The sequence below is a fragment of the Megachile rotundata genome, chromosome 10 (genome assembly GCF_050947335.1).
Source record: "Megachile rotundata isolate GNS110a chromosome 10, iyMegRotu1, whole genome shotgun sequence".
In the NCBI taxonomy this organism is placed as follows: domain Eukaryota; kingdom Metazoa; phylum Arthropoda; class Insecta; order Hymenoptera; family Megachilidae; genus Megachile; species Megachile rotundata.
The window spans coordinates 14,994,945-15,011,463 of record NC_134992.1 but is presented as its reverse complement, the minus strand read 5'-3'; the positions used below and the strand labels follow the sequence as shown (position 1 = coordinate 15,011,463).

At 41.3% G+C, this 16,519-nt stretch overlaps 1 protein-coding gene and 1 long non-coding RNA gene across 20 annotated transcripts in view; one reads left to right on the top strand and one right to left on the bottom strand.

The window, feature by feature from the left end:
• The window catches only part of LOC105662330 (uncharacterized), a 43,000-nt gene that overhangs the window by 4,973 nt on the left and 21,508 nt on the right, over positions 1–16,519 (top strand). For 10 of the 18 annotated variants that reach the window (XR_013039482.1, XR_013039481.1, XR_013039474.1 and 7 more), the window contains 4 exons: positions 2,663–3,649; positions 3,724–4,512; positions 4,808–5,528; positions 5,594–8,795. This is a non-coding gene — a long non-coding RNA (uncharacterized LOC105662330). Of the gene's footprint in view, positions 1–2,662; positions 3,650–3,723; positions 4,513–4,807; positions 5,529–5,593; positions 9,133–9,230; positions 9,710–16,519 lie in introns of those variants that run through there. The other 8 variants (XR_013039475.1, XR_013039473.1, XR_013039476.1 and 5 more) reach the window with 7 other exon arrangements.
• The window catches only part of LOC100878295 (homeobox protein Nkx-2.4), a 39,888-nt gene continuing 24,424 nt past the window's right edge, over positions 1,056–16,519 (bottom strand). The window contains exons 3-4 of one of the 2 annotated variants that reach the window (XM_076536020.1): positions 14,171–14,257; positions 1,056–4,442 (exon numbers count right to left, since the gene is read on the bottom strand). In XM_076536020.1, the coding sequence (XP_076392135.1) occupies positions 4,101–4,442; positions 14,171–14,257 (429 nt within the window). In that variant the 3' untranslated portion in view covers positions 1,056–4,100. Of the gene's footprint in view, positions 4,443–8,944; positions 9,062–14,170; positions 14,258–16,519 lie in introns of those variants that run through there. The other variant, XM_076536021.1, reaches the window with a different exon arrangement.

Sequence of the window (16,519 nt, the reverse complement as noted above, 5' to 3'; positions counted from 1 at the left end):
TTTGTCACTCGAGTATGATAACATACATTACAGACTGTAAGTAGCTGTAAGTTATTATGCCTGAGGCTTCAGGGTGTTCTGATCTTCACAAGGGATCTATGTGTGTCTTACACTCAGAAACCTTAAAGACAATTATCAGAGCAATTCTCAAATATTGTCGATATTTTACAAACAATACTTCTTTATTCCAAGACCTACAATTGTAGATCCCCAAAATAATCGAGCGAAGAATAACGTCCACCCTCGCCTTTCATTAATCTTGCACCATGGAAGTCGGAAACACTTTCCTCCCGAGCAGTCTTCTCTTTTGACCCGGTAAATCGTGTCTGGTGTACCTGCAGCCGTTTCTAAGAGCAATTAGTCACGGTGCTCTTGATAAATCGCCAGAATCCTACCCCCGAGGGTTTAGCTCCGGCTACAAACTCCCTCCTCGGCAAATATCCAATAACAGCCAGTCGACTCCTGGTGGCTGATTTCTCTTCTACCTGCATGCCGGGCATTAACCTTCACCTATCGAGGAGATCGGCTTACCTTAATAATCGTAGGTACGCCGTCGCGTTGTATAGGGGTTACGACGTTACGGGGCCAGGAATAACGCGGTACAGCTCCATAGGAGGAGGGTGTTTCCATGGCGCTCATGGGATCGTTTCGTTCCGCATCATGAGAAACGGGGTGATGGAAAATCGCGAGAGATGTAATGAAACATTCTTAGTCTCCTTGCCACGTGAACGGTGTTCTGTTTTTTTTTTTTGAACCGGAGGAGTAATTGCTTGATCCGGTTAAGTTAGATAATTACTGTATGCTTCTACTCGAAACTCAATTCCCAGAATCTGCTGTGACTTTTACAAAATTTAATTGGCAAATGTGCTTGCATAAAAGATGTGACCCCAATGAGCTCGGTAGAAGTAACACGTTAGTACTCACCGATGATTTCAAATGATCTTGAATCATCCAAGCGTAATCGATCCTTTGTCTAATCCATAAGGGTAGCAACCGAGGGTTGGCAGGGAAGCAGGGTCTTAGACAGGTTCCCTAAATTACACGCAACACGTTGGTTCCTTTGAATAAGTATCGTTTTATTAATATCTCTGTCGTTATTTACAAAATTTTTGTAATAATCTCTAATTTCTTCACCGTCACACGCTACTCGCTATTTCGTCAATCGTTATACTTTTACGCTTGTGTATTTGTACTGTGTTCGTGTGTATATGTACGCACCGCGTGTCGCTTGTACACTGGCACAGGGCTTCCCTAGAAAAAATAGCGCTGTACAGAATTTGTGAAATTTACAAATTTATAAATTGAGAATTTGAGAAGTTCGAGATTCGGTAATCGAGAAATTTGAAAAATTTACACGGCGCTGTCCCACAATTGAAGACTAGTTTTGTCACCTATTTCTAACCGAAGGAAGCTCACGCGGCCCGTAACGTACATACGTGTATGTATATGTGTGTGTGTTATATAATGTCGATAATGCTCAAGTTCGCTAAATCGTTTACACAGTAGAACGTGAACGCCTGCGGTTTCAATCAGAAATTCACCGACTTTCGACGTTCGCCGGTATCTCTGCTGGCTTCTTCTCTTTCTCCGTCCAGCAGCCAGGTGTCACGTGTATATACGCTCGAACACCAGCGCAACACGCGTTTTCATATTTACACCATCGGATTCACACCTGTGACCTCGTTATCACAACGTGTATGCCGTCTTTATTCCCTGTTTCTCGCTCGGCTCGCTTTGTTCCCGTGGTCGACCGTGGAAAAAGAGAGCTCTCGCGGTTCGATCGATTCTCCTGCTCTTGTTCGACGAGCGACAAGAAAAACGCTGTAATATACATCTTTCTAACTATGTACACGCGTGTCCCGGCTCGACGCGCTCGCCTGAAACACGCTCGCGACACGATTCCGCGGAAAACGCTGGATTCGCGTCGCTCAATTGAACAAACCGTGTATTCGACTGTTCCTCGGTTTCTCGCGATACGCCTACCCCCGCTTCCTGTCGCGTCGGCTCAAAGAATACTGCCTGATTCTTTGTACGCGTGGTTTAGATCTCACTGCCAGCCGATTGGTCGACATACGTGAATAGATTCCGTTTTTCAATGCAACCTCAAAGAATCTAGCGGATTCGAAGCTGTTCAACAAATCGCGAACGGATGCGGAGGATCGCGTAGAAACGACGAGGTTTTAGCTGACAGTCTGCCTTCACGTTTTTTGGCTACGGATTCTTTCACCGTTTTTACTCGTTCGTGTAACTGGGTGCTCGTTTTTAGCTGTAACACTGAATTTTGGATCTGTAAAATCCGTGTCACGCGATCTTTACATCCGATGTTAAAAGTCGAAGCAAAACAAATTTTTCATGTAATTAGCGAACTCAGAAGAATAGGATTTGTTATATTCTTTTAGCGGAAACTTAGTTTCTTTGCCAGCAATGTTGCAATCCAGAGGAGGAAAGTTTTAACGAGTTCAGATAAGATTTGGTCCAAGAGTAAAATGCGGATTCTCAAAGTGCGACTAATGCATAGCTGAGCCATAATTTTGTACTTCGCAATTTTGAAACTTCAGACAGAAAGTATTACATAAGATTGATATCTTCAGATCCAAAGAATTCATTGTTACTGCATGTTCCGTGCATTAAGGACACTCTTTAACTTCTCGTTTCTCTTTAGGTCAGTGACTGTCTCCTTAAAATAGTTGGCTATTTTAATATCAGGACTTTTTCAAGAATTATAAATGATTTTGATCATGCAGCAAGTAGATACTGACAACTAAAGGGTAACTAAAATTTTTATACTAATATAATTTTCTCAACTTGAATAACATGTGTCTCTTTTTTATAGAAACGGAGATAGCTTTCAACTCAATAGCTGCATCGATGCTTCAGAAATAAACTTTTACCAGATGAAAACTTCTTATGAAAAAGGAAAAACATTAATTTTGCTTCTTGCACATTCTGATAAATCAACGGATTAAAACAAAGTACAGTCAAATTCAAACACTCAAAGTTAGCCGTGTATGCTAGGGGGAAACCAATTCACCGGAAATTCCAATCCTTTTCACGTTGTTGCAGCGATGCGCTACAGTGTCGCTAGAGTGCGTCTCGGGTGTCACACGGGGTGTACGGTTTCTCGCAATTGGAATCGGCTGGTATCGTGTGGACCGATCATATTGTTCACACTCGCAATCCGCTTTACCTACGACAACTTACAGGTGCTATAAAAATTGTTCTTCCATTTTTGATATCGCGTCACTATCGTTGGGTAAACGGTACCCTCGATCCAAGCATCTAACGATCGACGATCGAAGACGGACGATGTTCATTTTTGAATCAAGGTACCTAATTATAAATGGTCGTTGAATAATCTAGTCGTTCTTCGGGAAGATATTGCAACAACTGCTTTATACTTTGCAGAAGTAGAACTAGAGTTTCGTTTCTCTCACACGTAACACAATTTACATCGTAACTGCCTGCTTCTCTTCTTTGGACTCTTCTCGCAAGACGGAATCGAGTAGCGACGGAGGTGCGTTCTAACCGGAGTTCCTCATCTCCCCGTTGTTACGGTAGATCTTGAAGATGTCGAAGTCTCCGAGGATCTCGAAGCTGAACGTCGAAACGTTTAACGGGCGAATAAATTTATGTGGACGTTGAAAATAACGTAAGTACTTCGCGTTTCGAGAGCCTGAGAAATTCCAGTGTCCCAAGACTTTTAAACCTCCTCACACTTTTAAGTTCTTCGACCTGAGTCCTCGGGACCTCGATGGATTTAATCTTCGCAAGTACCCTGAAGGTCGCAAGAACTCGTCGCTAGTTCCAGGGAACGTCCTGCGGTCCACGCAGAATCTCCGACAACTTGTCCATCGTCCAACAAGCAGCTCGTTCCAGCGCCTGCGTTTTCTTCATTGCCAGGGAAAGACAGTCTTCTCTAGATCGGTCGGTCACCAAACGGACCCGTGTTCCTCAGGTAGGTCTGTTACGAGGCGAAAATCTCGCAGCGTTCATCGACTGGACTATGGGACACGCGACTCTCTCTAGGGGCTGTCTTCCACGGGGTACCAGGCAGCTGGACCTGCGACGGAGGGGTTAGCCCCCGCCGCGGATGGCATGTACTACCAAGCCCGACCTTGGAACGGCAGGTACGCGCCGCATTGCGGTTGCTGTTGTTGCTGCATGCTCTGCTGAGCCCCGGTCCTCGAGTACGAGCAGTGCTGAAGACTTTGGCTGGACGTCATTACGTGGCTCACGCCAACCACCGAGTGATGGGACACGGAGGAGGCGGCGTGGTGAGATCCGTGAGGACTCGACGCCGCTGTCATGTGAGGAGCTGGACTGGCCAACGCTGCGCTTGGTCCACCACGGCTGCCTTCGTTTCCGCCACCGCCGCCGCTTCCGCAAGGCTTGCCGTCCTTCACCAGCACCGGCACCGCCACCCGTCGCGGCGAGCTGGCACTCTGCAACAAAAAAATTCGTTACTTAAGAATCGTTCTTGGATTAATATCTGATACGACGATTAGACGTGAGGTGAGGACACGCTTTTAGGACTGTGCCTTCGCTGAAGCAACGACTAGAAATATATTTTGTTATTGCGCTGTAAACACGATCGCGAAGGGTTTAGAGACCTAGAGCATCTTGAATCGTTTTAAAAGTTTGAAGGAGGTTAAAGATGTTAGTAAGTCTGGACGCGAAACGAGACAGGCAACAAACGGCGACCTTTTAAAAAAAAATGTGGACCATCGACAAACAGTTCCTCGTTGTTGCTTCAGCGAGGACGTGACTTAACGGCGCATGACATTTACAATCGTTTATCTTCCTATAGATCCTACCATCCTCGCAGAAACAAAGAAAAGGCCTCAGATTCCTGTTCTGACATCATCTCTCAAGCAAGAAATACGCAAGCCAGTCTACCCAGGTATGTAAATCCAAGTATACGCGTCCGTTGACTGCGTCCGACGAACCGCGTGTAGAAGACGTGGGACGTAGCCTAGGTTGAACCGCGGAGGGCTTCTGTGTTCCGAGCAAACACGTGGGCTCGATGGGCATAGGTACTCAAACCGCGCGATACCTCGCGATCGGTATTCGAACGTACGTCGGACTCTCTCTCATTACGAATAAACAGTACCGGCTACCGTGGACCAGGTTCCGGGATGTGTCGGTCGCGTCAACATCGAGGAGCTGTTCCTCGTCCCTTTACCGCGTGTGTCTTTCTGTTGGGGGATTCGGTACGGGGACCCCACGGCATGCCAAACAGAAGCCGAAGCAAGCCGGCCGAGTACCTGCCGGGACGACCACTCAGCTGTATCAACATTCGGTACATGACATTCCTCTTCGATCTCCTCGCCAGCGACGCTTTAATAATATAATCGCGACCGCTCGAAAACGCCTCGATAACTGGCCGAGCTACCATCTTTCAGCGATCTTGGAGTATTCTTCTTCATCATTGGAATCAAGTTTCAATTCCTGCATTAGGGAACTATAAGGTCAATTATTGTTCTAAAAGGAGAAAATCTCGATTCGTGAAGACTTAGGAAAGCTAGTCGGTAAGAACCCTTTATGACCATACACAGTGACGATCGACCATTGTCTAATTTTTCAAATTTTGCAGATTGTGAACAGTTAGCAGATCTTAAGAAACCACCCGAATTTATTTGCGGCGATATAAACATTGTAAGCCGAATGTACGAATTCGATTCGTGAAGGGACGGTGGGCCGCTGTTCACGGACGAAAACGAGAGGGCCCAAGCGTGTGTAACGGTGATTTTATTCGAGTGGCCGACACGAACTTACGTGGACGGTGCGGCCGCGAACATAAGTGCAGGCATGCCGTGCACTTCACGCTGACAAAGTGACGATTACGCTAAACGCATGACGGTCGGCGCGCGCGTCACGCGTCACGCCACTTTAGCCACTTCAACGCGCGTTAAGCGATTTCCGGCGAAAATGGCCGTGCTTAGGAACGGAGTAGTACGTGTTTATGAGCTGGCGACCACCGACGCGTAATGAGGCTCAATGTTGCCGTGATCGCGGCCGCGATTGGATTCTCTGGAAGCATATTACGCGCCGATTTCCCTCCTAGAGCTCCCTGGAACGCCGTTCTCTATGCAGTTAATATTTCTTCCGCGGAAGCGAACGTCACCATTGGATCCGTTTTTTAGGTTAAGGACTTGACCGAGATCAGCCTTTCTTTTTCATTGATTTTTCGTTTCCACATCATTTTTATGTTTAATATATTGTTTCGAATATTTCTCGTTCTTCGAACTTTGGACTTTTGTGGGACTTTAGGCGTTTGGTTATTTAGGGTTCTTAATTACGGCATATCTGACTTGTCTTTAGTACTTTGGTTCTGTGTAGAATTTTAAGATGCGAAGAGTTTAATAAAATTGTAATGGAGCTTGTAAGCTTAGAATGTCCAGGGTATGTTTAATCAGTAAACTATGTGAATTTTGAAAAGAAAATGTTTGGAAAAGTATCGAAGAAGAGAGAGTAATCGGAGACTGGCGTTGATATTCGGTTTTTTAAAAGGCCTTCTTTAAAGGTGCATTTAATTTCTTTAATACACGAGAGCAGGAAACGAGGGCATGGATATTTGCAAAATAAATTGTACTTGAAACGTCTGCGCGGTCGCGGTGATGTTCATTTTAGGTACAGCCACATCGAATATCCAAATGCACCGTGCGACTTCCACGCGAATGCATCTCTCGTGGAAAAACACTCGGAACTGATGTAATTAACTAAAAGCTGGCCTCCCGTGGCACAGCCTTTTCCCGAGCCCCGCTCTTCCCTTCGCCGTTCCATCGTTCTCCGACGGTCGTCTACGTCTCGTTCTTTACAGAAGCCTCGGCCGAACAAAGAATACCGAGAAGAGATATTAAAAGATTTCTGCCGGGACCTCTCGTTTCCGCGACGAATGGAATTCAATGGGTTCCGTAAACGAGGAAGTGGTTTTTAAATCTAATAACCGATGTTTTACCGCTGGTGTAATTACATTAGGCGGTCTCTCGATACCCGCCAAACAGTTTCCCGCGCTTTCCTTCAAAACGCGCGAACTTCCTTAACGATTTTTCTTTTCTTTTGTTTAGACAAAGATCTTTTTATGTTATTTTGTCAGTGACAGAGCATCTGAACGTTTTAAATTTTTTAAAAATTTAGTCGCTCAAAATCTTGAAGTACGTATCGTTAAGTAACAATGGTGGTAGAGCACCTATTATTAAAACTTCAATTATATATTTCAATGAAATATGCCATGCCGTTTGTGAAACTACTTAGGTTGTAGACATTTATGCAGACTTTTTCAAGAATTAATAATCTGTGACTGTTATTAGAATTGAACGAATGAACTGGCAATGCAATATGTTTCTCGAAGGTGGTTTTAAAAAATAAGAGAACATAAGGTAGGAAGTTATTGCAGGTACGATATAATCTCGATTGTGACTGGTGATATTTGAATGAGCAAGTCGAAAGATCGACGGCCGGTGTCTTGAAGGGAGGGTTAATCGATATCAATAGTAGTATTGGTAACCCCGATTCGCGTCCAGGTGTTGTGCATGACTGTACTCTCGGCAAGATGGCGACCGGTCCTCGAGCACCCGTTTCCGCGCTCCCCTGCAGGATACCAGTCTCTCGCTCCCTTCTCTCTTCTCGTCTATTTCTTTCTCCTTCTCGCCGGTTCTCCCTCCCCGTCTTCTTCTTTCTCTTTCTTTTCCCCGTGTTCGCTCGCTCGCGCTGCCACTTGAAATTTTTTTACCGCCGCGAGGGGAGGAAATGGAATAAAACGAAAGAAAGGGAAAAAAAGGGAAAAAATCAGAGCTCTGCCTGCCAACTCGTCGTCGACGACGACGCGAGAGTCGAGCCTGCTGCCTCCTCGTCGCGCGGTGTTTTAACTCCGGAAACGATTAAATTCTATTAACCGTTCATCGCGTGTTTGCATCCCTCAAGAATAAGATTCTTCGCAAATTTAGATTTTACGTAATTTATCTTCGATACAGTTTCACGCTTCTGTCAGTCAAAATTTACATAATTTTGTACTTAAGAAAAGTCCTTTGCTTCTCACATATTTAAGTCCTTGTACTTTGAGGAGTCGCTCACAGCTCAAATATAAGAAATCTTACTAAAATTTTTAATACTCAACTTCATATTTAAGTCCAACCATAATTTGCATTATCAAGGACCGCTTAATATAAAACATTTATTGTTTGTTTAAACATTATAGTTAATCTTGACTGAGATATCTGACAAATAAGTTGTATAGCAAGGGATTAATCGCCAAACTCGGACACCGCGCGGGAAATTCAAACTCAATAACGATCCAATTATTCCCCGCAAATCTTTGATCATAAAAAATAGAAAACACTGTTACGTTTACGCGCAAGATCCGAGTTCTCCGATCTGTATACGGGACGCTATTGTACGAAACGCTAACAATGCTTACAACTAGCACGATACACTCTATGTTACCTACTCCGCGTCGTATCGTGCACGCGAACCCGGCCACGCAATTACACGTATCACCGAACAGATCGAGATAATGGAACGAAAATCCTGCGCGGAGAATAGGGAGGAACGGTAAACAAGCCACGGAATTGAAATCGAGACCATAGGCAATAGAGACACGAGTAAAAGGAAAAGAGCGAACGAACGAGAGGAAGAAAAGAGAGGGAGATGAATGGGATACCGTGTCTACGGGGGCCACGAAAAACTAACGAGTAAATTATGGGGCGGCTGTTCGTCCTGGCGTGGCCGAAGGGGAGTAGACCGTTTACAGATCGGGACACTGGATAACTTTCAGCACCATTAATGTTCTATGGGTGTTTACGAGCCACCGTTTGGCGGCGACAATGTCGGCCTCTTTTTGAGATCGATCTACTTGTCGTACCAGATAGTTAGATCTTTCGAATTGACGCTATTCATGCTTGTGTCGATTTTTAACTAATGTGGACACTTTTGAGTAAATGGATATTCACGGAACAATATTTAAACATTTAATTAAATTTTTAAAGGAAATTATACATTTTTTTAACAGCTCGAGGCTAACATCTGCAACCCTGACTTGCAACCCCCATTGACTCCGTTCATACTGGAAAGGAATAACTATAATCATTAACGGGTTACTCAAACAATACGGAACCAATAAATGCCTACACTAACGTAAGACTAACTTTGTCACATTATCTACTACACACGAAGTAAAACAGCGGTCGAAGAATAATTGTCACCCCATTAAAGTATCAATCATTTCTCTACAGAGAATATATAATTTATTCGAAGAATCATTGTGCTTGACGAGGATTGATCCATCAGTTCGAGGATTAAACATAAAACAATGGATTATAAAATGTTGTTAATCCGATATGGAACGAGTGGCCGTCATTCAAATGGTATATACGGATGACAGGAATCGGAAACCCAGAAACGAGAATGACTTGGATCCCGTCACCCGTGGAAAGTGGCTTTGCGCGAAAATCGGGCGACGCGTGTGCGAGTTTTCATCGAAATTCGATGAAACGGTGAAGTCAACGGTGGCCGAAAAATATGCTATGAAAATCCGCTTACGTCGAAACGCTATTCCCTGTCGAGTATCGATCATCCCGGTATGCATTCGCTGTATAGCTACATTTTACAAAAATCAGGGAGCAAAGTGTGGCTGAAATTTTGGTGTTTAGGATGAGGAAGTAGGGGTGGAGTATTTGGAGGTTTGGGGGTTTGGGAGTTTGGGAATTTGGGGGCTTGAAAATTTGGGGGTTTAGGGATTTGGGGGTGTAGAAACTTGGGGGGTTGAGAGTTAGGGAGTTTTGGAATTTAGGGGTTTGGGAATTTGGGGGTTTTGCAATTTGGGGGCTTGGTAATTTGGAGGTTTGGGAATTTGGGGGCTTGGAAGTTTGGGGGTTGAGAGTTAGGGAGTTTTGGAATTTAGGGGTTTGGGAATTTGGAGGTTTGGGAATTTGGGGGCTTGGGAATTTGGGGGTTTGGGAATTTGGGGGCTTGGAAGTTTGGGGGTTGAGAGTTAGGGAGTTTTGGAATTTAGGGGTTTGGGAATTTGGAGGTTTGGGAATTTGGGGGTTTTGGAATTTGGGGGCTTGGGAATTTGGGGGTTTGGAAATTGGGGGGTTTGGGAATTTGGGGGCTTGGAAATTTGGGGGTGTAGAAATTTGAGGGGTTGAGAGTTAGGAAGTTTTGTAATTTGAAGGTTTGAGACTTTGGGAGTTTGGGAATTTGGGGGCTTGGGAATTTGGGGACTTGGGAATTTGAAGGTTTGGAAATTTGGGGGTTTGGGAATTTAGGTGTTTGAGAATTTAAGGGTGCAGAAATTTGGGGGTTTGAGAATTATGAAATTGAGGAATTTGGAAGTGTAGAAATTTGTCGATTTGAGAATTCAGAAATTTAGGAATTTGGGGGGTGTCGAAATTTGAGGGTTTAGAAATTTGGCAATTTGAAAATTCAGGAGTTTAGGAATTTTGGGATTGGAACTAGCAACGTAAAAATTCATGAATTCAGTCCAAAGAATCATGAATTTGAGAAATCAGTGGGTTTAGAAATTGATAGTCTTCACACATAAAAATCCTCAAATTAAAAATTCACAATGAAGTACCCAAACTACTCAAGTAACAGTACATTCCTAATCAGTAACATCAGAATTCAGAAACATCTTTAAGAATCTTCCAAAAACTCAGAATTTTGAAATAAGAAAAACTCTGTTTCTCACATACGACCAGTTATTCGAAAACACTTCCAAGAATCAATCATATCTCAAAAAAATCCGCAGAAAATGAAAAAACGTGGCAGAGCAAATAATCGTTGTATGTTGACACGAAAATGATTTTGAGTCACGACGGCGATTGTTGGCAACCGGGTTCGAGCGATTTGCCGCTAATGCATACCGAGACATCCGTGATCTCGCATACTCGCGGACGTCCGTAATGTATTCAGAAGATGGATCTGTGTGTATCGGAACGATCGCCAGTCTCTGACGTCTCTTTTGAATGTTATTCTTCCAGGCGAAGAGGGAAGCTAGAGGAGCGATTCATATTCGTCAGTGCGTGCGACGAGATCGAGACAAGGCACGTTTCGAACTCGCAATTACGATATCTCCGGGAATCTGGCGTGTCATTATTAGAGTCGATAGATGCGAAAGAAAGGGAAGTTCGGTAGATCTTTCTTTGTCGACATGCAATGGATTCTACGTGATCAGCATCGTCTTTTAATGTTCAAGCTATTTGCATATCGTACAGACTGTACAAGTAAATTCGAATTGAAATAATTTTAGTAATAAAACGATGTGAACCTCGTTAAAACTAGATTTACGGACGTTTGATGGTCACTTTTATTTAAATTTACCTAAAGTAGAAAAATAAATAAATTGCAGATGATATGTGAACTGCCTAAAACATTGATTCTTTTGCTGAAAGTTAACATTTTTATAAAAATTTCTTAACAAATTCTGTCATCTAAAATAGACCTATTATCCGCCATTTTGACGGGTTCCGTAAATCTAGTGTTAAGAATGTCGACATGCAATGGATTCTACGTGATCATCGTCTTTTAATGTTCAAGCCATTTGCATATCGCACAGATTGCACAAATAAATTCGAATTGAAATAATTTTAGTAACGAAACGATGTGAACCTCGTTAAGAATGTCGACATGCAATGGATTCTACGTGAGCATCGTCTTTTAATGTCAAGCCATTTGCATATCGCACAGATTGTACAAGTAAATTCGAATTGAAGTAATTTTAGTAACGAAACGATGCGAACCTCGTTAAGAATGTCGACATGCAATGGATTCTACGTGAGCATCGTCTTTTAATGTCAAGCCATTTGCATATCGCACAGATTGTACAAGTAAATTCGAATTGAAGTAATTTTAGTAACGAAACGATGCGAACCTCGTTAAGAATGTCGACATGCAATGGATTCTACGTGATCATCGTCTTTTAATGTTCAAGCTATTTGCATATCGTACAGATTGTACAAGTAAATTCGAATTGAAGTAATTTTAGTAACGAAACGATGTGAGCCTCGTTAAGAATGTCGACATGCAATGAATTCTACGTGATCATCGTCTTTTAATGTTCAAGCTGTTTGCATATCGTGCAGACTGTACAAGTAAATTCGAATTGAAATAATTTTAGTAACGAAACGATGTGAGCCTCGTTCAGAATGTCGACATGCAATGAATTCTATGTGAGCATCGTCTTTTAATGTTCAAGCCATTTGCATATCGTACAGATTGCACAAGTAAATTCGAATTGAAGATACACATTTTGTTAAAACACATTCCTCAAAATCTACATTGGTTTTCATTCATATAAAGGATAAATGTATGTTCTACTTTATGTTTCGTCGTTTGTATATTTATTTTATAACTTCATTTTTAATTTCGAATTAAGTATGTTAGGTTTAGTGTTAAGAATGTCGACAGATACTTCTCTCGAACGAGAGAAGAATTTAATTTTATGAAACGAAAGTTATATTGTAATTGAGTCAGATTTTCGAGTCGAGTTACGAGAGTCATGCGAAATATATTCGATTTGGCGTTTGAACGTGCGTTGAATGTCAACGAGACACATAGAGCCGAAATAAAATTCTGTCGTTCGTTGAAAGATGAAAAATAGGGAAAAACACGGGAAATAAAGAAGAGGTAGAAACGCTACAAGAGCAGTCGGTGGTGCTGCAACATCGATGGTAATTACGTGTTTAACACAGACGATTTTACGTTCCGCGGAAACGTGAATCCCTGGAAAAATTTCGGCTGAAATAACGAAATGAATGCAGAATCGCTTCGAGCCGGTCGAGTGGGCCACTCGAAACGAAATACGATGTGGATGCGAGGAGATCCGGCGCGGAGCGGCGCGGCGGCGTCCGGAATATTTTTCATTTAAAAGCATTTCATTTCGAAACGCTCGATATTTTGTCGTGTGTCTCGACGTTTCGAAATCCCTCGGGCAATCCGATCTATCGAGGACACACGTATTATCGTCACACGAGAGACGACCGAACGATAGAATTTAATTTAATCCCTCCTCCCTGATATAACGTCACTATATTTTTCTTTTTTGGTCAACTTTTTTTGGTTGGAAATTTCGTGCTACGTTTGGCAATTCTACGTATAACAATATTACATATGGCAAAGAAATATTTATAGTGACCTAACTTGATAAACGCTTATAGTGATCTAACTTGAGGAACACAGTGATCTAACTTGAGAAACATTTATAGCGATCTAACTTGAGGAACATAATGATCTAACTTGAGCAACACTTATACTGATCTAACTTGAGGAACACTTATACTGATCTAACTTGCGGAACACTTGTAGTGACCTAACTTGAAGAATACTTATAGTGATCTAACTTCAGAAACACTTATAGTGACCTAACTTGATAAATACTTATAGTGATCTAACTTGAGAAACACTTATAGTGATCTAACTGGAGGATCACTTAAGTGATCCAACTTGAAAAAGCACGCGGAGAAACTTAACTAGTTGACGTATAAAGCATGAAGATTTATAAGACGTGGAAATACGGGGCGTATAAATATGTAACGTGGAGATGTACCACGTGTGGAAATATCAAACGTAGGGACAACGCGTCGAAATATAAAATGCAAGTATTCACAACGCGTAGGAATACGGTACGTGGAAATACGTAATGTGAAGATATAGCACGCGTGGAAATATCAAACTTAGGAATACACCACGCGTGGAAATACAGCGCATGGAAATACAACGCATAGAAATATGTAACGTGAAGATACGCTACGCGTAGAAATGCAAGACGTAGCGATACACTACACGTGAGAATACAACGCGTAGAAATGCAACGCGTGGAAATATATAACGTAGAGATATGCCACGCGTGGAAGTATAACGCGTGGAAATACAACGCGTGGAAATACAACGCGTGGAAATATAGCGCGTGGAAATGTAGCGCTTGGAAATACAACGCGTGGATTTACAGCGCGTGGAAATATGTAATGTGGAGATATACCACGAGTGAAATATGTAATGTGGAAATATAACGCGTAGAAATACAACGCGTGGAAATACAACGCGTAGAAATGCAGCGCGTGGAAATATAATGCGTGGAAATACAGCGCGTGGAAATAAGTAACGTGGAGATATCCCACACAAATAAATACAAAGCATAAAAATTCACAACGCATACAAAACAAATAATAATTACCTGATTTTGTGCGTTTTGTTCGGCCATCGCTTTCTCCTTCGCTTGCCTCTTGCACTTGTATCGATGGTTTTGAAACCATATCTTCACCTGCAACAAAGATTCATAATTATTACACACAAGAATTATATTTCCAATAAATAATATTCAAGTATGAAAGAGCGTCGTACGATCACCACAAATTTCACCTTCTTTTTTTTCTTTCCCTTCAGAAAGGTAGGGACACATTTTTCGGTAGTCGAACTGTCGTCAGGTAGAAAGTGAAATATTTTTGTAAGAGGGGAGAGCGCAAGTCTTTTGTCGCGTGTGTACGTTTTAAGTAACCCGGAACCTATTCGTCCACCCCTGAATTCATAATCCAACGATTATTATAAGACTGTTATTCCTTCGAGAGGGATTTAACGCCTCGTTCATTCTTCGACTACAGTTTGGAGATAGATTTATTGTACTTTATCATTCTTTTCCCGCCTTTTGTTTTCTGAGACTCTACCTCTGTTTACCGAAGCGCACATCTTATGTTAACAATTTTTATAAAACATAAACATTTCAATTCAGTGCTGTGCTTCAAACTGGCTACAAGTGCCATTATACTTTTATCGAATCACATCAAACACTTTATATTTCACAATTGATAATTGTCTCACTCTATAAATTCACCCATTCTGAATCAAAAACATTAAAACACACAGAAACTTTCAGATAATTCTAGTTGTAAGTTTCACATCCATGTACCATAAGTGACGTACCTCCATCTCATCATATCACATTAGAATTCATATCACACATCGAAATTTGATGCGAATGTTCAACACAGCGAGAAACAGGGTGGTTAAAGACTTATTAAGAATCGCGTACAACAGAGAGACCATAGTATCAGGGTTTTGTAAAATTTTCACCGGAGGAGCAATGGTGCGCGGCTAAGGACCGCTCGAAACCGCTTTTACGGCAATTGAACGCGATTAGGGAGGCTGTGCGGATGGGATCGAGATCGGCATCTGCTTATGACAGCACCGCGTTATAATCCGCATTGTGCATTATGCCGCGTGCACAGGGGCGCGTTCCGATCACACCGCCATTGTCGTTGACCGACCAAAACAATGGACTTCGCTTTGTTCGATGATTTAACCCTTAACGCGAGCTAGTTTCATCGTCGATGTGTTAAGCTCTTCGCCATGTTTCCACCACCGATGAATCCTCGCTACTCTGCGACTGACAATTTTCAAATCTCAAGCATTTATTCGCTGCATCTGTTATTGGGTCAAAATCTACCTTACGATTACATGTTCGCGTGTAGTACGTACTTATATCTGTCACCGATCTCTTCGAGGGCAAATATTGTTCGAATTTTGCTTCAAATGATCGTAACCGGTCATCGTTTCTTATTTTAAATTGCTACATAAGTTGCTTTTTATAGGGGAAAAAAAATTAACATATTTCGTTATGTTGTATTTTAAACTCTGCTGCATTTTTTATTTTTAAGTATGATGCATTGTTATGAGTAAATTAATTGAATTAAGAACAAAGTTATTTAGTGTGACATTACTTAATGTAACAGTAAGAGTTACAAGATATATATTTGCTGTATTTTTTATTTTTAAGTATGATGCATTGTTTTGAGTAAATTAATTGAATTAAAAAAACAGTTACTTGATGTAACATTACTTAATGTAACAGTAAGAGTTACAAGACATGTATCTGCTGTATTTTTAATTTCAAAATATGATGCATTATTATAAGAAAATTAATTAAATTAAAAAAACACTTACTTGATGTAACATTACTTAATGTAACAGTAAGAGTTACAAGATATATATTTGCTGTATTTTTAATTTCAAATCATGATGCATTGTTATGAGTAAATTTATTGAATTAAAAAAACGATTACTTAATGTAACATTACTTAATGTAACAATAAAAGTTACAAGCTATATATTTGCTGTATTTTTAATTTCAAATCATGATGCATTGTTATGAGTAAATTAATTGAATTAAAAAAACAGCTACTTAATGTAACATTATTTAATGTAACAGCAAGAGTTACAAGCTATATATTTGCTGTATTTTTAATTTCAAGTCATGATGCATTGTTATGAGTAAATTAATTAAATTAAAAACAAAGTTACTTAATGTGACATTACTTAATGTAACAGTAAAAATTACAAGACATGTATCTGCTGTATTTTTAATTTTAAAATACGATGCACTGCTATAAATAAATTAATTGAATCAAAAACAAAGTTACTTAATGTAACATTATTTATAACAGTAAGAGTTACAAGACCCTACATGCTATGAGACACTAGTCTCGTCTTGCAGCAAGTTTCTTGTCTATCTTAAATCTCTAGCACAGAG